This window comes from Drosophila albomicans, chromosome 3, assembly GCF_009650485.2.
Source record: "Drosophila albomicans strain 15112-1751.03 chromosome 3, ASM965048v2, whole genome shotgun sequence".
NCBI lineage: Eukaryota > Metazoa > Arthropoda > Insecta > Diptera > Drosophilidae > Drosophila > Drosophila albomicans.
Window position 1 is genome coordinate 3,587,798 of NC_047629.2, and position 16,101 is coordinate 3,603,898.

General features: G+C 36.0%; 2 protein-coding genes across 4 annotated transcripts; both read left to right on the forward strand.

Annotated features, from left to right (window-relative positions):
- The first annotated feature begins 223 nt into the window (after positions 1–223).
- On the forward strand, positions 224–3,024 carry LOC117569708 (cytoplasmic phosphatidylinositol transfer protein 1). Its single transcript, XM_034250972.2, has 7 exons — positions 224–438; positions 521–669; positions 753–841; positions 1,939–1,946; positions 2,023–2,094; positions 2,157–2,286; positions 2,349–3,024. The coding sequence occupies exons 1-7, from the start codon at positions 388–390 to the stop codon at positions 2,654–2,656; spliced, it is 807 nt and encodes a 268-aa protein (XP_034106863.1). The 5' UTR covers positions 224–387; the 3' UTR covers positions 2,657–3,024.
- A 243-nt stretch (positions 3,025–3,267) lies between these two features.
- Positions 3,268–10,722, forward strand: LOC117569707 (protein singed wings 2). 3 transcript variants are annotated; one of them, XM_034250971.2, is made up of 6 exons: positions 3,268–4,052; positions 6,987–7,220; positions 8,264–8,741; positions 8,796–8,972; positions 9,891–10,137; positions 10,195–10,722. In XM_034250971.2, exons 1-6 carry the CDS (start codon positions 3,967–3,969, stop codon positions 10,437–10,439), a joined length of 1,467 nt encoding a protein of 488 aa, XP_034106862.1. In that variant the 5' UTR covers positions 3,268–3,966; the 3' UTR covers positions 10,440–10,722. The 3 variants fall into 3 exon arrangements, with proteins under 3 accessions (XP_034106862.1, XP_034106861.1, XP_051862142.1); XM_034250970.2 differs by having other exon boundaries at positions 9,891–10,720; XM_052006182.1 differs by lacking the exon at positions 3,268–4,052 and adding an exon at positions 5,259–5,284 and having other exon boundaries at positions 9,891–10,721.
- The last annotated feature ends 5,379 nt before the right edge of the window (positions 10,723–16,101 follow it).

The window sequence follows — 16,101 nt, forward strand, 5'->3', positions numbered from 1 at the left end:
TAATTGAAATATTATTTATTTAAATTATTAATAACAAAAACAGGTATGACAGTTAATTGTATCTGCCAACAGCCTAAAAATGCAAAAACACAGCTGTCAAATAAAAACTAAATAACTCTCGTTTCCGAGCACGGCCTACTAAGAAAATCTTAAATCCAACAAAAACAAAAAAAAAATAACATTGGTTATCAAGGGAATACCTTTGTTATTTCGATTTTTACTTTGCAACCCATTCATCGATAAGCCAATCGATAGACACGTCGATTGATTTTCAAAAGCATTAGTTTTTGTTGTTGCTTCAGTTGCGACTCGCTCGTGTTTCGTTCTTTGCGTAACTTGAAGTTTCGTTTATTTGTATTATATTTTACAAAATTATCAATTCGCGAGATGGTATTAATTAAGGAATATCGTGTCTGCATGCCGCTCACTGTGGAGGAGGTGAGAACTAGCCATAAACAACGGTGTCACTCAATTTTTCCTATCCATTCATCCCAACATTCATTCAACACTTGACACTTAGTATAAAATTGGACAGCTGTATATGATTGCGCGCCACAGTCTTGAGCAGTCCGACGAGGGCGAGGGAGTTGAGGTAATGGAGAACAAACCCTGTGAGGATCCCGTTCACGGCAAGGGACAGTATACAGAAAAACGCATACACCTGTCCAGGTAAGAGCATTCACCGTCGCTGTCAACACACAAGTTGATTCTTAGCTAATGCGCATTCTCTCTCTCCCTCTCTCTTTTTTCAGTCGCCTTCCCTATTGGATACAAGCGATTTGTCCTCGCGTTTTCTATGTGATTGAAAAATCATGGAATTATTATCCCTATACTCTGACAGGTGAGGCGACTCCCCCAGCATGTCGTGCTTAGCTATTTTTAATAAGTACGCTATCCAGCTGAGTTTATTTTCGAAAGACAAGCCTCAATTATTTACGAAGCAGACACCCACCTGCTGGGCTGGTCTAAATGATAGGCTACCTTGCCATATGGCCATCGAACAATCTGTGAAACCACTGGTCGGTATTTGGCCTCTATTTCGTGATATCTGCGATAAGCATACACATATCCAACTGCCGCATTTGTCATGCCACCAACTAACATACATACGTCACAGTTCCAGTGATTAACTATGATAAGAGACTGCGATGCGTGATAGTATAGCTTCGTTTAATTGAATGTAACTGAGCTTTTGAAGTTTGTAAAATGCTCACAAATGTTACGGCTCACACGGGCTTAATTCCAAGTACTGTCAGTTCGATGATTTGTTGGCCAGCAATTGATAAGCAAATTGATTATCACTCCATCAAACGGTCATGATTATGACTTTGGTTTCATTCCATTTTTATGATGACACTGTCTTTGACTTGGCAACTAGATAGCATACGATATTGAATTCTTTTTTCTTCTCTTATATCTAAAATCCACTCTTTGATATTGCCTAATTTTATGTGTAAGATTTGCTTATTTAGGAAACTTTAAGAGTTTAGTATCATTTGTTGGAATAACAATTGTATCTGTTTTTTATAGATTTTTGAATTTTTTATAGCTTTTAAAGCATAAGCAATCAAATATAAATATGTTAAATATTATTTGCACAATTTCTGATCGTAAATTTTGGCAATTTTATGGCTTCTCAGATGCTGTGTCTGGGATTTACCTGGCTAAAGTTGTTTTGTTTCTGTTTAGTGTGGCAATTAAGCCAATTGCAATGCCATAAACGCATCGTCAATTTTTCGAAATTTAATTGGCACTGCGATTGCGATTTCTCCACTAGATTTTTCGATTATAGCTTCTGAAGCGAAAAGCTAAAAATAGTTGCGAATGAAACAAGAATAAATCGTGTACTGATTTTGTTTTGAATTTCCTTTCATAATACTTTCATGGTCATCCATCAACCGGATACGAATGTGTGTGTGTGTGTGTGCACTCGGGCAGAATATACGGTAATTATCTCAATTGCTCTTAACTTTTTGATAGCCAATTATTAACCAGTTAACTTTACCTCTTTTCTATACACAGTGCTCTTTCATACCCAAATTAAATGTGCTAATCAAGACAAAATATGAGAACAACAGTGGCACTACTGAAAACGTAAATATATCGTATTTTATAAGTTATCTGAATTAGCTAAATGTTGGCATTATCATTTACAGTGTCTGGATCTCAGTGAGGAGGATATAAAGGTGCGTACAGTTGATCACGTGGACATTGCATTTGATGAACTCAATGGCAAGCACTACAAACGAGAAGAGGATCCCAAGTTCTTCAAGTCCTTAAAGACAAGTAAGTTCAATTAAAATTCAACTGCAACTAAAAGTATAGTAATTGAACGCCGTTTTTTTTAGATCGCGGTCCACTTATTGAAGGCTGGCGTGAAACTGACACGCCAATCATGTGTTCCTATAAGGTAGTTAATGCCAGCTTTGAGGTCTGGGGTCTGCAGACCAAAGTGGAAGACTTCATACAGCGTGGAATACGCGATATTCTGCTGCTGGGCCATCGTCAGGCCTTTGCTTGGATCGACGAGTGGCACGGCATGACGCTGGAGGATGTACGCACCTATGAGAAGCAAAAGCAGGCAGAGACCAACGAGAAAGTCCAGGCAACTGCCGACAATGGCAGCACAACGCCAACAAAAGATGGTGACGCTTAGACCGATTTTCAACGTTGGATTAATAAACTCTTGTGAATGTTATACCAAAATGAATCTGCCCAAGAGGCTAGGCAGACAGTTTGTACCTTCAGCTCTGTAATGTTGTTAATGTTATAGTGCACAAAAGCGTCGAGCTTACAAATTAAGTCAAAGCCATATGAACGCATTTTAAATGGTCCAACTAAGCTCAAGAATTTGAAACTGCCTCGCAGCAACAGACACAAATCTACCTAAACATATGCATATACAATATATTTAAATATGTATGTATACATAACTATATATATATATATTAGTACTCGAAACCAAAACACAAATTACTAATTAGACAATTAAGCACTATGCTAAATTATAGTCAAAACCTAAAATATCGATGTCCATGTCGGTGTATATTTATATATGAATGTATGTGGAGCACAAGTTTTTGTTAACTATATTCTTTAGTTATACATGTACCATGTATGTATGGGGCTTTACTTCGATGTACAAATACAAAAGATACTTGATTCAACAACGTTTGCAATTGTATAAATTTTAACTATCGACACACAACATGGCATAAAATCTTTTCAAATCACAACTATGAGCAATCAAGCTCCATGTTGAGTTCAGTTTTTATTGTTAAATGCAAAATGAAAACGATTTGAATGCGTGCGTCGTCGAAGCGATCAATGGTCGAACATTTTCTAGCTGTCGTAAATAGCGCACACACCGCTCCGTTGTTGATGCTGATCAGAGAGAGAAAATTAGAGAGCGAGAGAGTCTAAATCTTACCTACAAACAGCTGTTCCCACTGACAACAACGTTCTCTTGGCTCACACGCACAACAGCGAATAACAGCTGGTCAGCTGATTTGAGTGTGCGATCTTCGGAAGCCGCCAAAAACATGACAGCGTTTCGCAGTTGCGCCTCATTTGAACTTCAAACGCGAGAAAAGTAGCACAGACCGCCGGGAGATACGGATGCAAAGCTATTAAATCCAGTAAAAAAATATATATACAAAAAAGATGTGAAATAAAATTGAAAAAATATGTGCATATATATTGTATGTAATTAAAACACAGCAAGAGTCGGCAACAAAAATAATAATATTTCAAATCATAATCATAACAACAAGAATATGTATCACAAAGCAAAGGCAAAGCAAGTGTGTGTGTTTAGTTGCCGGTGCTGATCGATGCTCTCAACAATACTATTACAACATCGTATGAAAATTCAAAACAAAAGCCAAATGTGATCCAGAAACCTGACAAACACTCGGAAATTGCTTAGCTATTAATAGTGCGCCGTGATTGTTGTTTTTGCTCAGAATGGCAATGAGCTATCGAAGAAGTGTGTTTATTAATGGAAATTCATTTGTGAGTTCTCTCTGCTTGCTGTTGGCTATTTTCGGAAGGTGCGCAAAAATTAATCAAAAAAACAGTTAACGTTTTTTCGGTACTTTTTTATTGTTTATCAACCACGAAGTTTAAATTTGGTGCGCCTAGATTACGTATACGGAACGTATACGCAATATTTGGATGCGTTGAGTGCTTCGTTATCATCAAGTGGCCACATCTGTCTCTCCTACTCACTACAATACCCTATCCTAGCCTATCCTATTAATGCGGACAAACCCCAACCGATTTGTTCCACTGTCAATACTTAACTCATTCATAAATCAATCTGTTCGCTTTTTTATCAAAGCACAACAATAAAAAGCCTCAAATTGGCTTATCGTGAGAGCCAAGTTATGTTTGCGTATAGTACTGAAAAATATGTGCATATATTATTTAGGCTTAACTCGAAATCTCTGACTACCCCAATAACATTTTGGGATATTGCTATTTGTATAATAAAGTGATAGTCAATGTACCTTTGACCCTTGGTATAAAATGAATAAAAGAAAAAATGATGTAAAAATATGTAAATATTAAATTAAATATTTTAAAAAAATTTAATTTCATTTTTAATGGTTTAACTAAGTTTTTATGAATATATAACAAGCTGAAGGCTCAGTTTTATACCCTAGCAAATTAAATACATTTTGTGTAGGTGCTTAAAGCATCATCAAGCATTGCGGTAGCCAAAAATAATCTATTTTTTCTAATCTTTTTGACAACTCTCTGCTCATATGCTAACGTATTACGTTACTAACTAATTGCAGTAATTTCTTGCTTCAATGAACTAACAAAGCTTGTTTTTAGAGTCTCTTACTATCTGGAAACTGTCATCTGACACATAAGATTGTTGTGAAACTAACAATTTAATTGCAGATAAAATTTGATGTGTTTGCCAAGATTATCTCTCTGTGTGATTTATATTTATCATATACACATAACAAAATTTACGTGAATACATGACACATAACTAACGTGATACTTTTTTACTGCAAGAAGTCAGTAAAATTCTTCGATATTTTCTGCCAACAAAAAAATAACTGCACTTCAAGCTCTAAATTTATTGTTATTATTACCAAATTGATAAGCAAATTCGAGTGGGGGACAGAAAATAGAGGAAGAGATAAATGAGAGAACACGCAAAACGCTAAAGAAGAAATAGATTTACCGGTTCTTGATTGCTTTATTATCAACTATCGATTGACGGAAAATAATAGAATAAATATACTATGTTTCCAATGAAAGAGCGGCAATTGCTGTCAATTACCTTTTCAATTAATTTAGATTTATTTAAATATTATAGTACTGTACAAGTTCACAAAATAGAATTGACAGATTTATTGGTATTCTAGAAATTAATGTTAAAACATTTGAAGTAATTGGCCTGCAATATTGGGTTTCATTTGTTTTTTTTTTTTAATTATTATATAAATAATTTCAAAATTACATTTACCAGAAATTTCAGAATTTTAGAAATTAGAATTATCGAAAATTGGGAGAGCTTTTAATGCGGTAATTAAAAGTTGTTAAATTTCCTAAGATTTCAATCATACTAAATCCACCACAAACTAACTGTAGATCTTAATAAATAAGTAATTGAGTTTCTCACTACTTTTGGCCATACTTTAGTTCAGTTGTGTGGCACGTTTTGCTTTAGTAATTTGAATTGTACTCACAGCTTTGCTAGTCAACGAAATAACGCCATGTGAATAAATATTTATTCTTCACAATCTGGTCTTTCAGCTAAAAAAAAAACTAATATAATTGAATAACTTAGTGCTAGCAATTTTGTAAATTTGAAAATAAATATTTTCGTGCATATTAATTTGTGTTCGTTTTTTCGCTTTTTGTTTTCTATTTGAATGTTGTTAATTTTAACACTTGAGCCAGAAAACGTACGACGAAAAGTTGCTAATTGTAACTAAATAATATTCAGAGGCCAACAAAAATGTATTGCGCACAAGTCGTAAATGTTTAAATTTTAAAGGTAAATATTGGCAAAAGAGAGGAGCCAGGAAAAGTGCAAAGATTAACTTGATTTAAGTAAATTTACTTGAAATTCAGAACATCTTTAATTTCGATATATCTAAAATTAATTGTTGTATGTGAATAATAAAGCCCATTTCATTTTATTTAAATTCAGAATTATTTTTACCTAAATAAAGCCAGTTCCCATCCACGAATCGTATCATTGAATTGTATGACTTCTTTGTCAATCGTTTCTCAATTTTGTCGGCTTTGTTTTCTCTATTCAGATTCTGATTCCGATTCTCTACATGTCACAAATTGATCTAGCAATGTGCTAAGTGGCTTCATCATTATTATCGTTGTGGTCGACATCGTCATCATCATGTGATATGGCTGCCAGAGTCGGGCTTCGTTTTGTTGGTATTCTCACTTAGTACCTTAGCCCTGTGCTACTGTCTGAGCTTCCAGTTATTTACACTCCAAGCTACTCATCTATATGGCTATTTATGTATTTGTCAAATCGGATTGACTCGAAGTGCCAAACAGCGACACAAGGCAATTATTTTTTCGACACGCGTCAAATGCTGTCGAATTTCAGCCACTCAAAAAAATAAATAAATAAAGAGTAGCACAATCAAATAAACTGAATTCACTGACGACATCTGACAACTGCTTATCGTAATCATACGCCATATAAAAAAAGAGAATAAATAATTAAAGTTTTGTCCCTGTGTCTGTCTGACTGTTTGCCATAAAACGCAGCCAGAACAGCGCCATAAACATTCAGCGCTATCATCTGTCTAACTCTTTCATTGTTCCCCTAGTACAGACTACCTCACATACTGATTACCACACACCTAGGCCAACTCTCATTGCCCAAAAATAGATTTGGCCGCAAATAAAGTCAGCTAAATGCTGCTCTAATTGCGCAGATCAACAGTAGCTTATATTTTGGAAAATTACTCATACGTCTCTTTGTACAGCTTTGCGGTTGGCGTTGCGAATGCGGATTTGGTTGCTGGACAGCAGTCATTGACACTTACAACTCCCATCTCTGACACAACAACGAGCACATCTCAAATCATTCCAAAGCGAGTCTCTAACAGCTGTGCAAACTGGGAAAATGAGCCTGTGGCCACGGATGGGAATTGCTCGCGGTTGGCGCAGCCAGGATTAATCCGTTGCCATGGCGGAATAAACAATCTACAGAGGCTCAAGTAAGTGAAAAGAAAAAGAAAATAAATTGTCTATCCGAATTAAACCGAAAAAAATACAAAACTCTTATGTGGTTAATACTAAGAGTACCACTTCAAAAAGAATTTGTTGAATTACTTCTTCGCCTTTTAATATAATTTATATGAGACTCAATAATTATTATGAATCAAGACATAATTCTACTATTTAGTAATATACAAATGTTTTTGCTTTGAAAAGGGTGAAACGTATTGCTCTTAGTTCGCTTCATAGAAGATTCCAACATAATCACATAAAATGAGCGTATTCGCATGCGTCAAAAAATGATATCGCTTTGGGCGCGAAATTTGTAGGCACCAAATTCTTAGTATATACATATATGATATATTTTGTAATCTATGTGGACCGATTTCAGTATATTATTTTGAGATGTTTTAAAAATAATACTGCACCGTTTGATTTAATTGAAAATGAATAGCCGGTATCTCTTGCTTTCTTTCTTGTTTTTAATGTACATTTCACTTACGAAAATATAAACAAGTAAGCTACAGTGGAGTGAGATCGACTGTGCGATACCCGCTACCTATGGTGAATAAAAGCAAAATAGTCCTATACCACTAAAAATACTAGCAATATACCAAACGGTATATTTGGCTTATTGAAATAGTACTAAATAAACCATAGAGTGCAAAATATACCAGATGGTCAGGCAAAGCAACTAACTAAATTTTATCTGATCGCATCCAAATTTATTTAAATAACATACTATAGTTATTCTATGCACCAAAAATTTCCGTTAGCTTCCAAATTACGCTTGCTATTAGAATTTTGTCGATTTTCGGGCGATGGTGGCAAATATTTGAAACAAACTTGATCCGCGTGCAAATATAACAAATGCTGTCGAAAATTATAAATTATAGCTCTATCTCTAATAGTATGTATTTTCTATAAGGTTGGGAAGGTTGCTGAAACGCAAATTCTTTGTCATCATTTTCATTTGTATAACACTTTTGCAAATAGGCGCCAGATAATAATGAAAACTTTTCTCAACAACTCCTTCTTACAGCTCCAAGCATGGCAAACTGTTGCCAGTCAGGCAGCTGCTACTCTGTGGCCTGCCACAAGCGGCATTTAATCGACTCGGCGAGCTGCAACGATTTCCACAGCTGCGTTCGCTAACCATCGAGTATGGCGACTTTACGGAGTTGACATTCGACTTTCCGGAAATGTTTCATCTTCAAGCCATCAACATTTCCTGGACGAATCTCACGCATATTTCGTCGCGCACTTTCAAGCGTCTACACACACTGAAGATATTGGATTTGCGGTGGAATCAACTGATTCAGCTGGAGGGACCACTGATCTTACCGCACACATTCCAGCAGCTCTATCTGGCCGGCAATCCATGGAACTGCACCCGTAACTTCAAGTGGTTGTTACTGCAACCGGATAAGGGTCGTCTGGTTGCAGACAGAGACGAACTCATATGCACCGATGGCAAGTACAAGGAGCTGCAAATGATGCTCGTCATGCACTATAAAGTGGTGAGTGTGCTACCAAATGTAGCTTGAGTTCAATACGATTAAAGTGCATTTCAGACAGTAAGAAAAGAGTGCGAATCTCATGAGGAACTGCGGAACTGCACCTGCCTGATGACCTACATGCATAAGACATACACACCTCACTACACGATCATCTGCTCCAATCTGCAGTTCAACCGCTTGCCATCCTATCTCCCCGTGAACACATCCTCGTTGTACATTAATGATAATCTAGTAAGTACAAATATACATAGAATTTAGTATGATTAGTATTAATGATAATATCGCCTGATTTTGTTTTTTATACCCGCTACCCATAGGGAAGAAGGACAGGAAATGTATGTAACAGGTAGAAGGAGGCATCTCCGACCCTATAAAGTATATATATTCTTGATCATCGTCAACAGCCGAGACGATCTAGCCATGTCCGTCTGTCCGTCTGAACACCTAGATCTCAGAGACTATAAGAGATAGAGCTATAATTTTTTTCGACAGCATTTGTTATGTTTGCACGCAAATCAAGTTTGTTTCAAATTTTTGCCACGCCCACTTCCGCCCCCGCAAATCAAAAAACAACAAACAAATCGAATAACAAGCGTAATTTAAAGCTGGAGTTGCGGCTTTTGGTATATACAATAATAACTATAGTAGTTATGATTCCTGAGAATTTGGTTGCGATCAGATAAAAATTTTGGAAGTTATTAAAGAAATACTTTTGTATGGGCCAAAACGCCTACTTACTAGGGATCTTAGTTGCTTTGGCTGACAATCTGGTATATTGTGCCGTCTAAGGTACTACAGCGATATACCACATATACCATTTGGAATATTTTTAGTATTTTTTCAGTATGTTTGGTATATTTTGAGAATACCGCAAAATATATTGCTTTTATTTAAAAGGGGTAGCGGGTACTTACTTGTTTTTTAATTGGTACGGGACACACTCGTCTGTCGCTCACTAGTATACTTTAGTATCATATATGTATATATATTTTAGTATTTTTCGGTATTAGATACATGGTTTATGACTATAAATATAGTTCTAGAATATGAAAAAAATTAAAGAGGCTTTACTCAATTAATCTACATACATCAAACCTGATAAATAATAAATAAATTAACTGTAGTATTTCAATTATAATTGCATTACAGATCAGCGATGTGAGTCCTCTGCGCGACAATCCGCATTACAGAGAGGTGGTGGACATGCAGTTGAGCAACAATCGCATCACGAACATCGATATACTGGAGGACACTTATTGGCTGCAAAACTTCCGGATGCTCAATCTGCATGGGAATCTCTTGCGCAAATTTCAGGTATATGCCTTAGACAATGCCCTCGAGGACAACCCGCAGGCGATCCGCCTGCTATTCAGCAAGAATCCTTGGCATTGCACATGTAAATTTGGCATGCGACTGCGTCAACTGTTGACCAAGTACATTAATATTGTTCCAGACGCGTATAACGTCACCTGCACCTACTCCAATGGTGACGAGTTGCGTCATGCCAAGGTGCTGTCTCTCACCCGCGAGGATATGTGCAATGTAGATCCTGTCGATGAATGGTTTATGCATCCCATCGATTTACTTAACTGCATCTTTGCCAGCCTCATTCTTCTCATTTTGGGAAAACTGGGATATGACTATTACTTTTATAGATATCACGGTAAAGTTCCTTGGATTGTCTTGAAGATGCCCTAAACCGTAATTGATTATGGCGATTACCCTTTAGTAAAAGTTATCGATTCGATATCGAATTCATATAAAGACATGCTCTTCTTGATCTGATCATATTATATATACCTGGTAGAAGTACATAAGTATTATCTTTCAATTATGCCAAGCATTTCCAATATATTCTTTACCCATTAATAATTATATGTTTAACATAGCTCACATATATTTTAGTTACGACTTAACATCCTTAAAATATTTTAAGACATCAAATAAATGAATCAACTATTTTTATTTAAGAGTGAAAAGAAAATATGTTAACGACCTCTATATACATAAATTCAATCTTACAGCAATATAACTATGGAAAACTATTCAGATTTGTCTAAATATACCTCATTAAAGTTATATTACATATGTTTTAGGTTCTGAAGTATCGACTTTAAAATATCCTTTAATCTTCCATTACTCGGACAGCTGACTTAACATTTACACTCCCTGAACTGATTGTTATGTGAATATTCCCTGAGGTACTTTTAGGAGAAGTAATTACGAACAACATGTTGCAAGTTATTGCTGCTCTACGCTGAATTAGTCACCACAAAACTCTTGTTGGCAATGGTATTAATTCTTGTGCTTTTCCGATTAAGTCGCGCAGTTGGTCTATGCAACTTTCGATATGTGCCGGAAACAGGACGTTTCAAACGGGGCAAAGGACCTATGCAGATCTACTATATTCTACTGCACATCATCTATGTGCTGTTAGCGCCATGTTGCTTAATCATGTTGCTGCACAGTCACTATGAATGCGAAAAGCTGAACATGTTGGCTACGGCTTACAGTATCGTCTCAATAGCCAAAGGCGTCTCCACACTCATGCTAATCTGCGGATTCTGGGTATTCAACACACAATGGCTGCACACGATAAACGGATTCATGCTGTTCCAGCAGATATATCAAAGACAGCTTATGCATTCCAGGTTCGTGTCCTGGTGGAAAATTCTTATGACTCTTTCTCGATTTGTGTTGCTGTTCAAACAACTATTTGGACAAACCAGCGTATTCTGGTGTGACAAATTTGATGGGTGGAGAGCACAATTCGATCCCTTGTATGTTGTGCTATCGTTGGCAATATTTCACATGGAACTTGTACTAATTTTTGCAAGCTAATGGATGTATTTTCTGATCACTCTTAGCAATCGAGTTATCGGCTGTATGTCACTGGAGATCCAGAAACTACGCCAAGATTTGAACTGGTTGCCCCACCGACAAGGCAATCATCGGAATATTTATGAAAAGCAACTCTATTTTAACTGGCATAAACTGTGGAGTCGTTGCATGCAGCTTGATAGGTTGACCCAATATTTGCTGCATTTCGGCCAATGGCAGATACTTCTTAACTTGTTCTCCTGCTATTTGTCCGAGATTACGATTATATTCAATATTGTTATTTATTCCACGGAATCCGATAATTTTCATTTGGCCCGTTTGATGGCTTATGTGTTGCTCGGAATATTATTCCACTCGGATTTTATGAGCTACTTTGCCATTTTTGGAATAAATCGATTGCAGTGGTCCCACCTTTTGGCGAACATGGAAGAACTCTGGTTCACTCTTGGAGCCCTGGACTTCGATCCGATTACAGATAATTACTTCATTGCATTGCATCGTCAGGTAAGATTAAAAAGTGTCTCACTTTTCATAGAATATAAAAAAATAGCGAAAAGTGAAGTGAATTTGGCATGTGATATGATAATACAAAATTCATTTATTTTTGTATTTCACAAAAACCATTCCTTAGCAAAAGAAAATTTTGTAGTTGACTTTTTACGTCCAAACGTGGACTAATACTATTTCTAAATCAAATAAATAAACTATACTCTACCACTGTATTATAAATTTTGAATACAAGAAACTTGAAATTTAGTTTGTTAAATATTCCGGGCAATTGATATGAAAATAAATATAAAATTAGTGTTAATTACTTGTATGAGTAATAACATTAGAATAAAAATTGTTATTTAAAGACTTTATTGGAAAAATTTAAAAGCAAAACATAACACATAAATAATTTAACTTTTTTAAATTCTAAGATTTCAACTTCCATTCCTGGGTCATCTGACGTAATATTCCCACTCCCTGAACTAATTGCCATGTTAATATTCCCTTAAGTACTTTTAGGTCAAGTAATTGTAAGCAACACGTTACAAGCTATTGTTGCTATACACTGATTTAGTTACCACGAAATCGTTGTTGGCAATGGTATTATTTCTTGTGCTATTCAAACTAAGTCGGGTAGTTGGCCTATGCAACTTTCGATATGTGCCGCAAACAGGACGCTTCAAGTTTGACAAAGGAGCCCAGAAAATCGTTTATATTGTTTTGCATTTCATCTTCATGCTGATAGTACCATGTGCTTTAAGCATGATGCTGTATGGCAACTATAATTGCCAGAAACTGGACATGTTGGCTATAGCATACACTATCGTCTCAATAGCCAAGGTCGTCTCCTTATTCATGCTTCTCTTCACCGTCTGGGTGTTAAAGGCACAATGGCTAAACGCGATGAACGGATTCATGGTGTTTTATCAGACTTATCGTACAGAACTAAGGGATTGTTCACTTATCTCATGTTGGAAAAATGTGATGACCTTTTCACGATTTGTGTTGGTATTCATGCAACTATTTGGACCTACCAGCATATTCATGTGCGTCAAATTTGATGAAATTAGAGCACAATTCGTCCTTTATTATGTTCTGATGTCGATGATAATTTTTCTCATGGAACTTATACTGACCTGTGCTAGCTGCTGGATATATAGCTTGATTAATCTGAGCAATCGAGTGCTCGGTTTTATGTCGAAGGAAGTGCGGAGACTACGACAAGATTTGAACTGTTTGCCTCAACAAAGTGGCAGCAATCGAAATATCTATCAGCAGCAACTCTATGCTACATGGCACAAACTTTGGAGTCGTTGCATGCAACTGGATAGGTTGATCCAATATTTGTTGCACTTCGGGCAATGGCAAATACTTCTTAATTTGTTTTCCTGCTATTTGTCCGACATTGCCGGTATATTCAATATTGTTATTTATTCCGCTGAGTCCGGAAATTTTCATTTACCCTATTGTATCACCTATTTGTTGCTGAGCATAATGTTCCACTTGGATTTTATGAGCTACTTCGCCATTTTTGGAATAAATCGATTACAGTGGAAACAACTCTTGACAAACATGGAAGAACTCTGGTTCATTCTTGGAGCCTTGAACTTCAATCCGAGTACAGATACATATTGCATTGCAATGCAACGACAGGTCAGATTAATAAAATATCTAATTTAGCAGGCGTACCTGTGATGCATTTAACATAAGTAGGAAAGCTACAGTCGAGTGTGCCTGCACAACTCTGCGGGCGGGAAGAAACTTGATCTGCGTGCAATTATACCAAGTGCTGTAGAAAAATAAATGATATCTTATAGTCTCTGAGATCTAGGTGTTCATACTGATGGACGGACAGACGGGCTTTATGGATATACCGTCTCTTCGATTGACAGTTATCAAGAATATATTATATATTGTATCCTGTGGGTAGCGGGTATAAAATGAGTAACTGTTGCACATTAAAATATATTTATTTTTAAATATTAGTTGAAAGTATTAAAATTTTGTTCTTAATTTTGATAATTAAATAGCAAAACAATAATTTAAAACTGTAAGAATTATTTTTGAATTCAAAATTAATTCTCATATTAGTAGCCAAAAATACCACTATAACTTTCAGGTTTTAGCAAAAAAATTAATTAATTAACTTATTCAAATAGTAACTTTTATTAAATAAAACGAAATATTGTTTACAATATCTATAATTAGTAACAATTATCAAGTTTCATATCTTTTTCAGATTTCCCTTGCCATCATCGTCATCAATCGAAGGCAACATCGACGACAAGATCGAGTGCGTCGACTTCAAATTGCAGGATTATTTGATATGAACCCTGGAACTGGATACAGAATGACCATTAATATTGTAATGAATGTCGTTGTCCTTTGGCAGATAGCCTATAAATACTACTATTGAGGAAAATTAATATCTAATATTATTCTAATGAAAATAAACAATTTTTATTATGTAGATGACTTAGTAGCTTAAAGATACATAGAAATTAAAATACATACATTAAAATTTTATATTTAAATTTTTAAAGCTAGTATAAATTATTATTTATTTAAGTTATTAAATATTTTTTTAATTATTTATTTATTGCTTTTTACTCTCGACAGTAGTCACTCATTTTTTTTGTGCAATTTAGTTCAAAGTTTTTATTGCTGCTAATTTTAAGATCTTATTGATCGTTGTTTAAATATTTCCATGCGTTTTACAGTAAATTTCTGCATCATGGCTGCGATGTTGTTGTGTGACTGAAGGTCTAATCGTCGACTACTCGCAAGTAAAGCGATTTTACTTTTTCGTCCAATATTATTTAAAATTATAAGCACTGCGTGTTTTCAGATATAATTGATTGGCATTTTGTGTTATGTCAATTGCGATAACATGTTGCAGGCTTCGTTTTACGACTTGACTCGGAGCGGCATTTCGATTTAGTTACAATGAAACTATTGCTGACAATGGTATCTCTTGAATTTCTCTATCGTCTAAGTCGGATACTTGGCCTGCACCATTTTCAATATGCGCCGAAAGCAGGACGCATTAGGCGCGACAAAGGACTCATAAGGATTTACTGCATTGTATTGCATTTAATCTACGTGCTAATAATGACCTTTTTTTCTTGGTTTATGTTGCCCAAATACTATCACTGCCAGAAACTGGATATGTTGGCTATCGCCTCCAGTGTCGTGTCGATAGCCAAGATCATCACCGTTCTCATAGTCATCTCCAGTATCTGGCTGCTCAGCTCGCAATGGCTACAAGTACTTAACGGATTCATGATGTTCCAACAGATATATCGTAAAGAGCTTTCTGGACTTGATAACTTGTGGCAGCATGTTTGGAAACTAGTGCTGACCCTTTCACACTTTTCATTGATATTCACTCATCTGTTTGGACCTCCCAGCATATTCATATGTGACAAGTTTGACGAACCGAGAGGGCGACTCGCCCCTTTATACGTAATGTTATCGTTGGGAATTGTTCTCATGGAAGTTCTTCTGACAAGTGTTGACTATTTGGTATACTATTTGATAAACCTTAGCAACCGAGTGGTTGGATGTATATCGGAAGAAACACAGAAACAACGAAAAGATTTAAGCTGGTTGCTCCACCGACGCGGCAGCTATCATAATGTTTACCAACATCAACTCTATGCTGCCTGGCATAAGCTGTGGCGTCGCTGTTTGCGGTTGGATAGATTAATCAATGAATTAATGAAGATCAGCCAGTGGCATATACTTCTTAACTTGTTTTCCTCCTATTTGTGCGACACTACGTATATATTTAACATTGTCATTTATTCTACTGAATCCAATCATTTCCATTTACCGTTTGATGAGCTATATGTTGCTGGGCACATTATTCCACTGGGATATTATGACCTACTTTAGAATCTTCGGAATAAATCGTTTGCAGTGGTCGCATCTTTTGACAAGCATGGAAGAGCTCTGGTTGACTCTTGGATTCGTAGACTTCGATCCGCGTACAGATATTTACGGAATTGCACTCCATCGTCAGGTG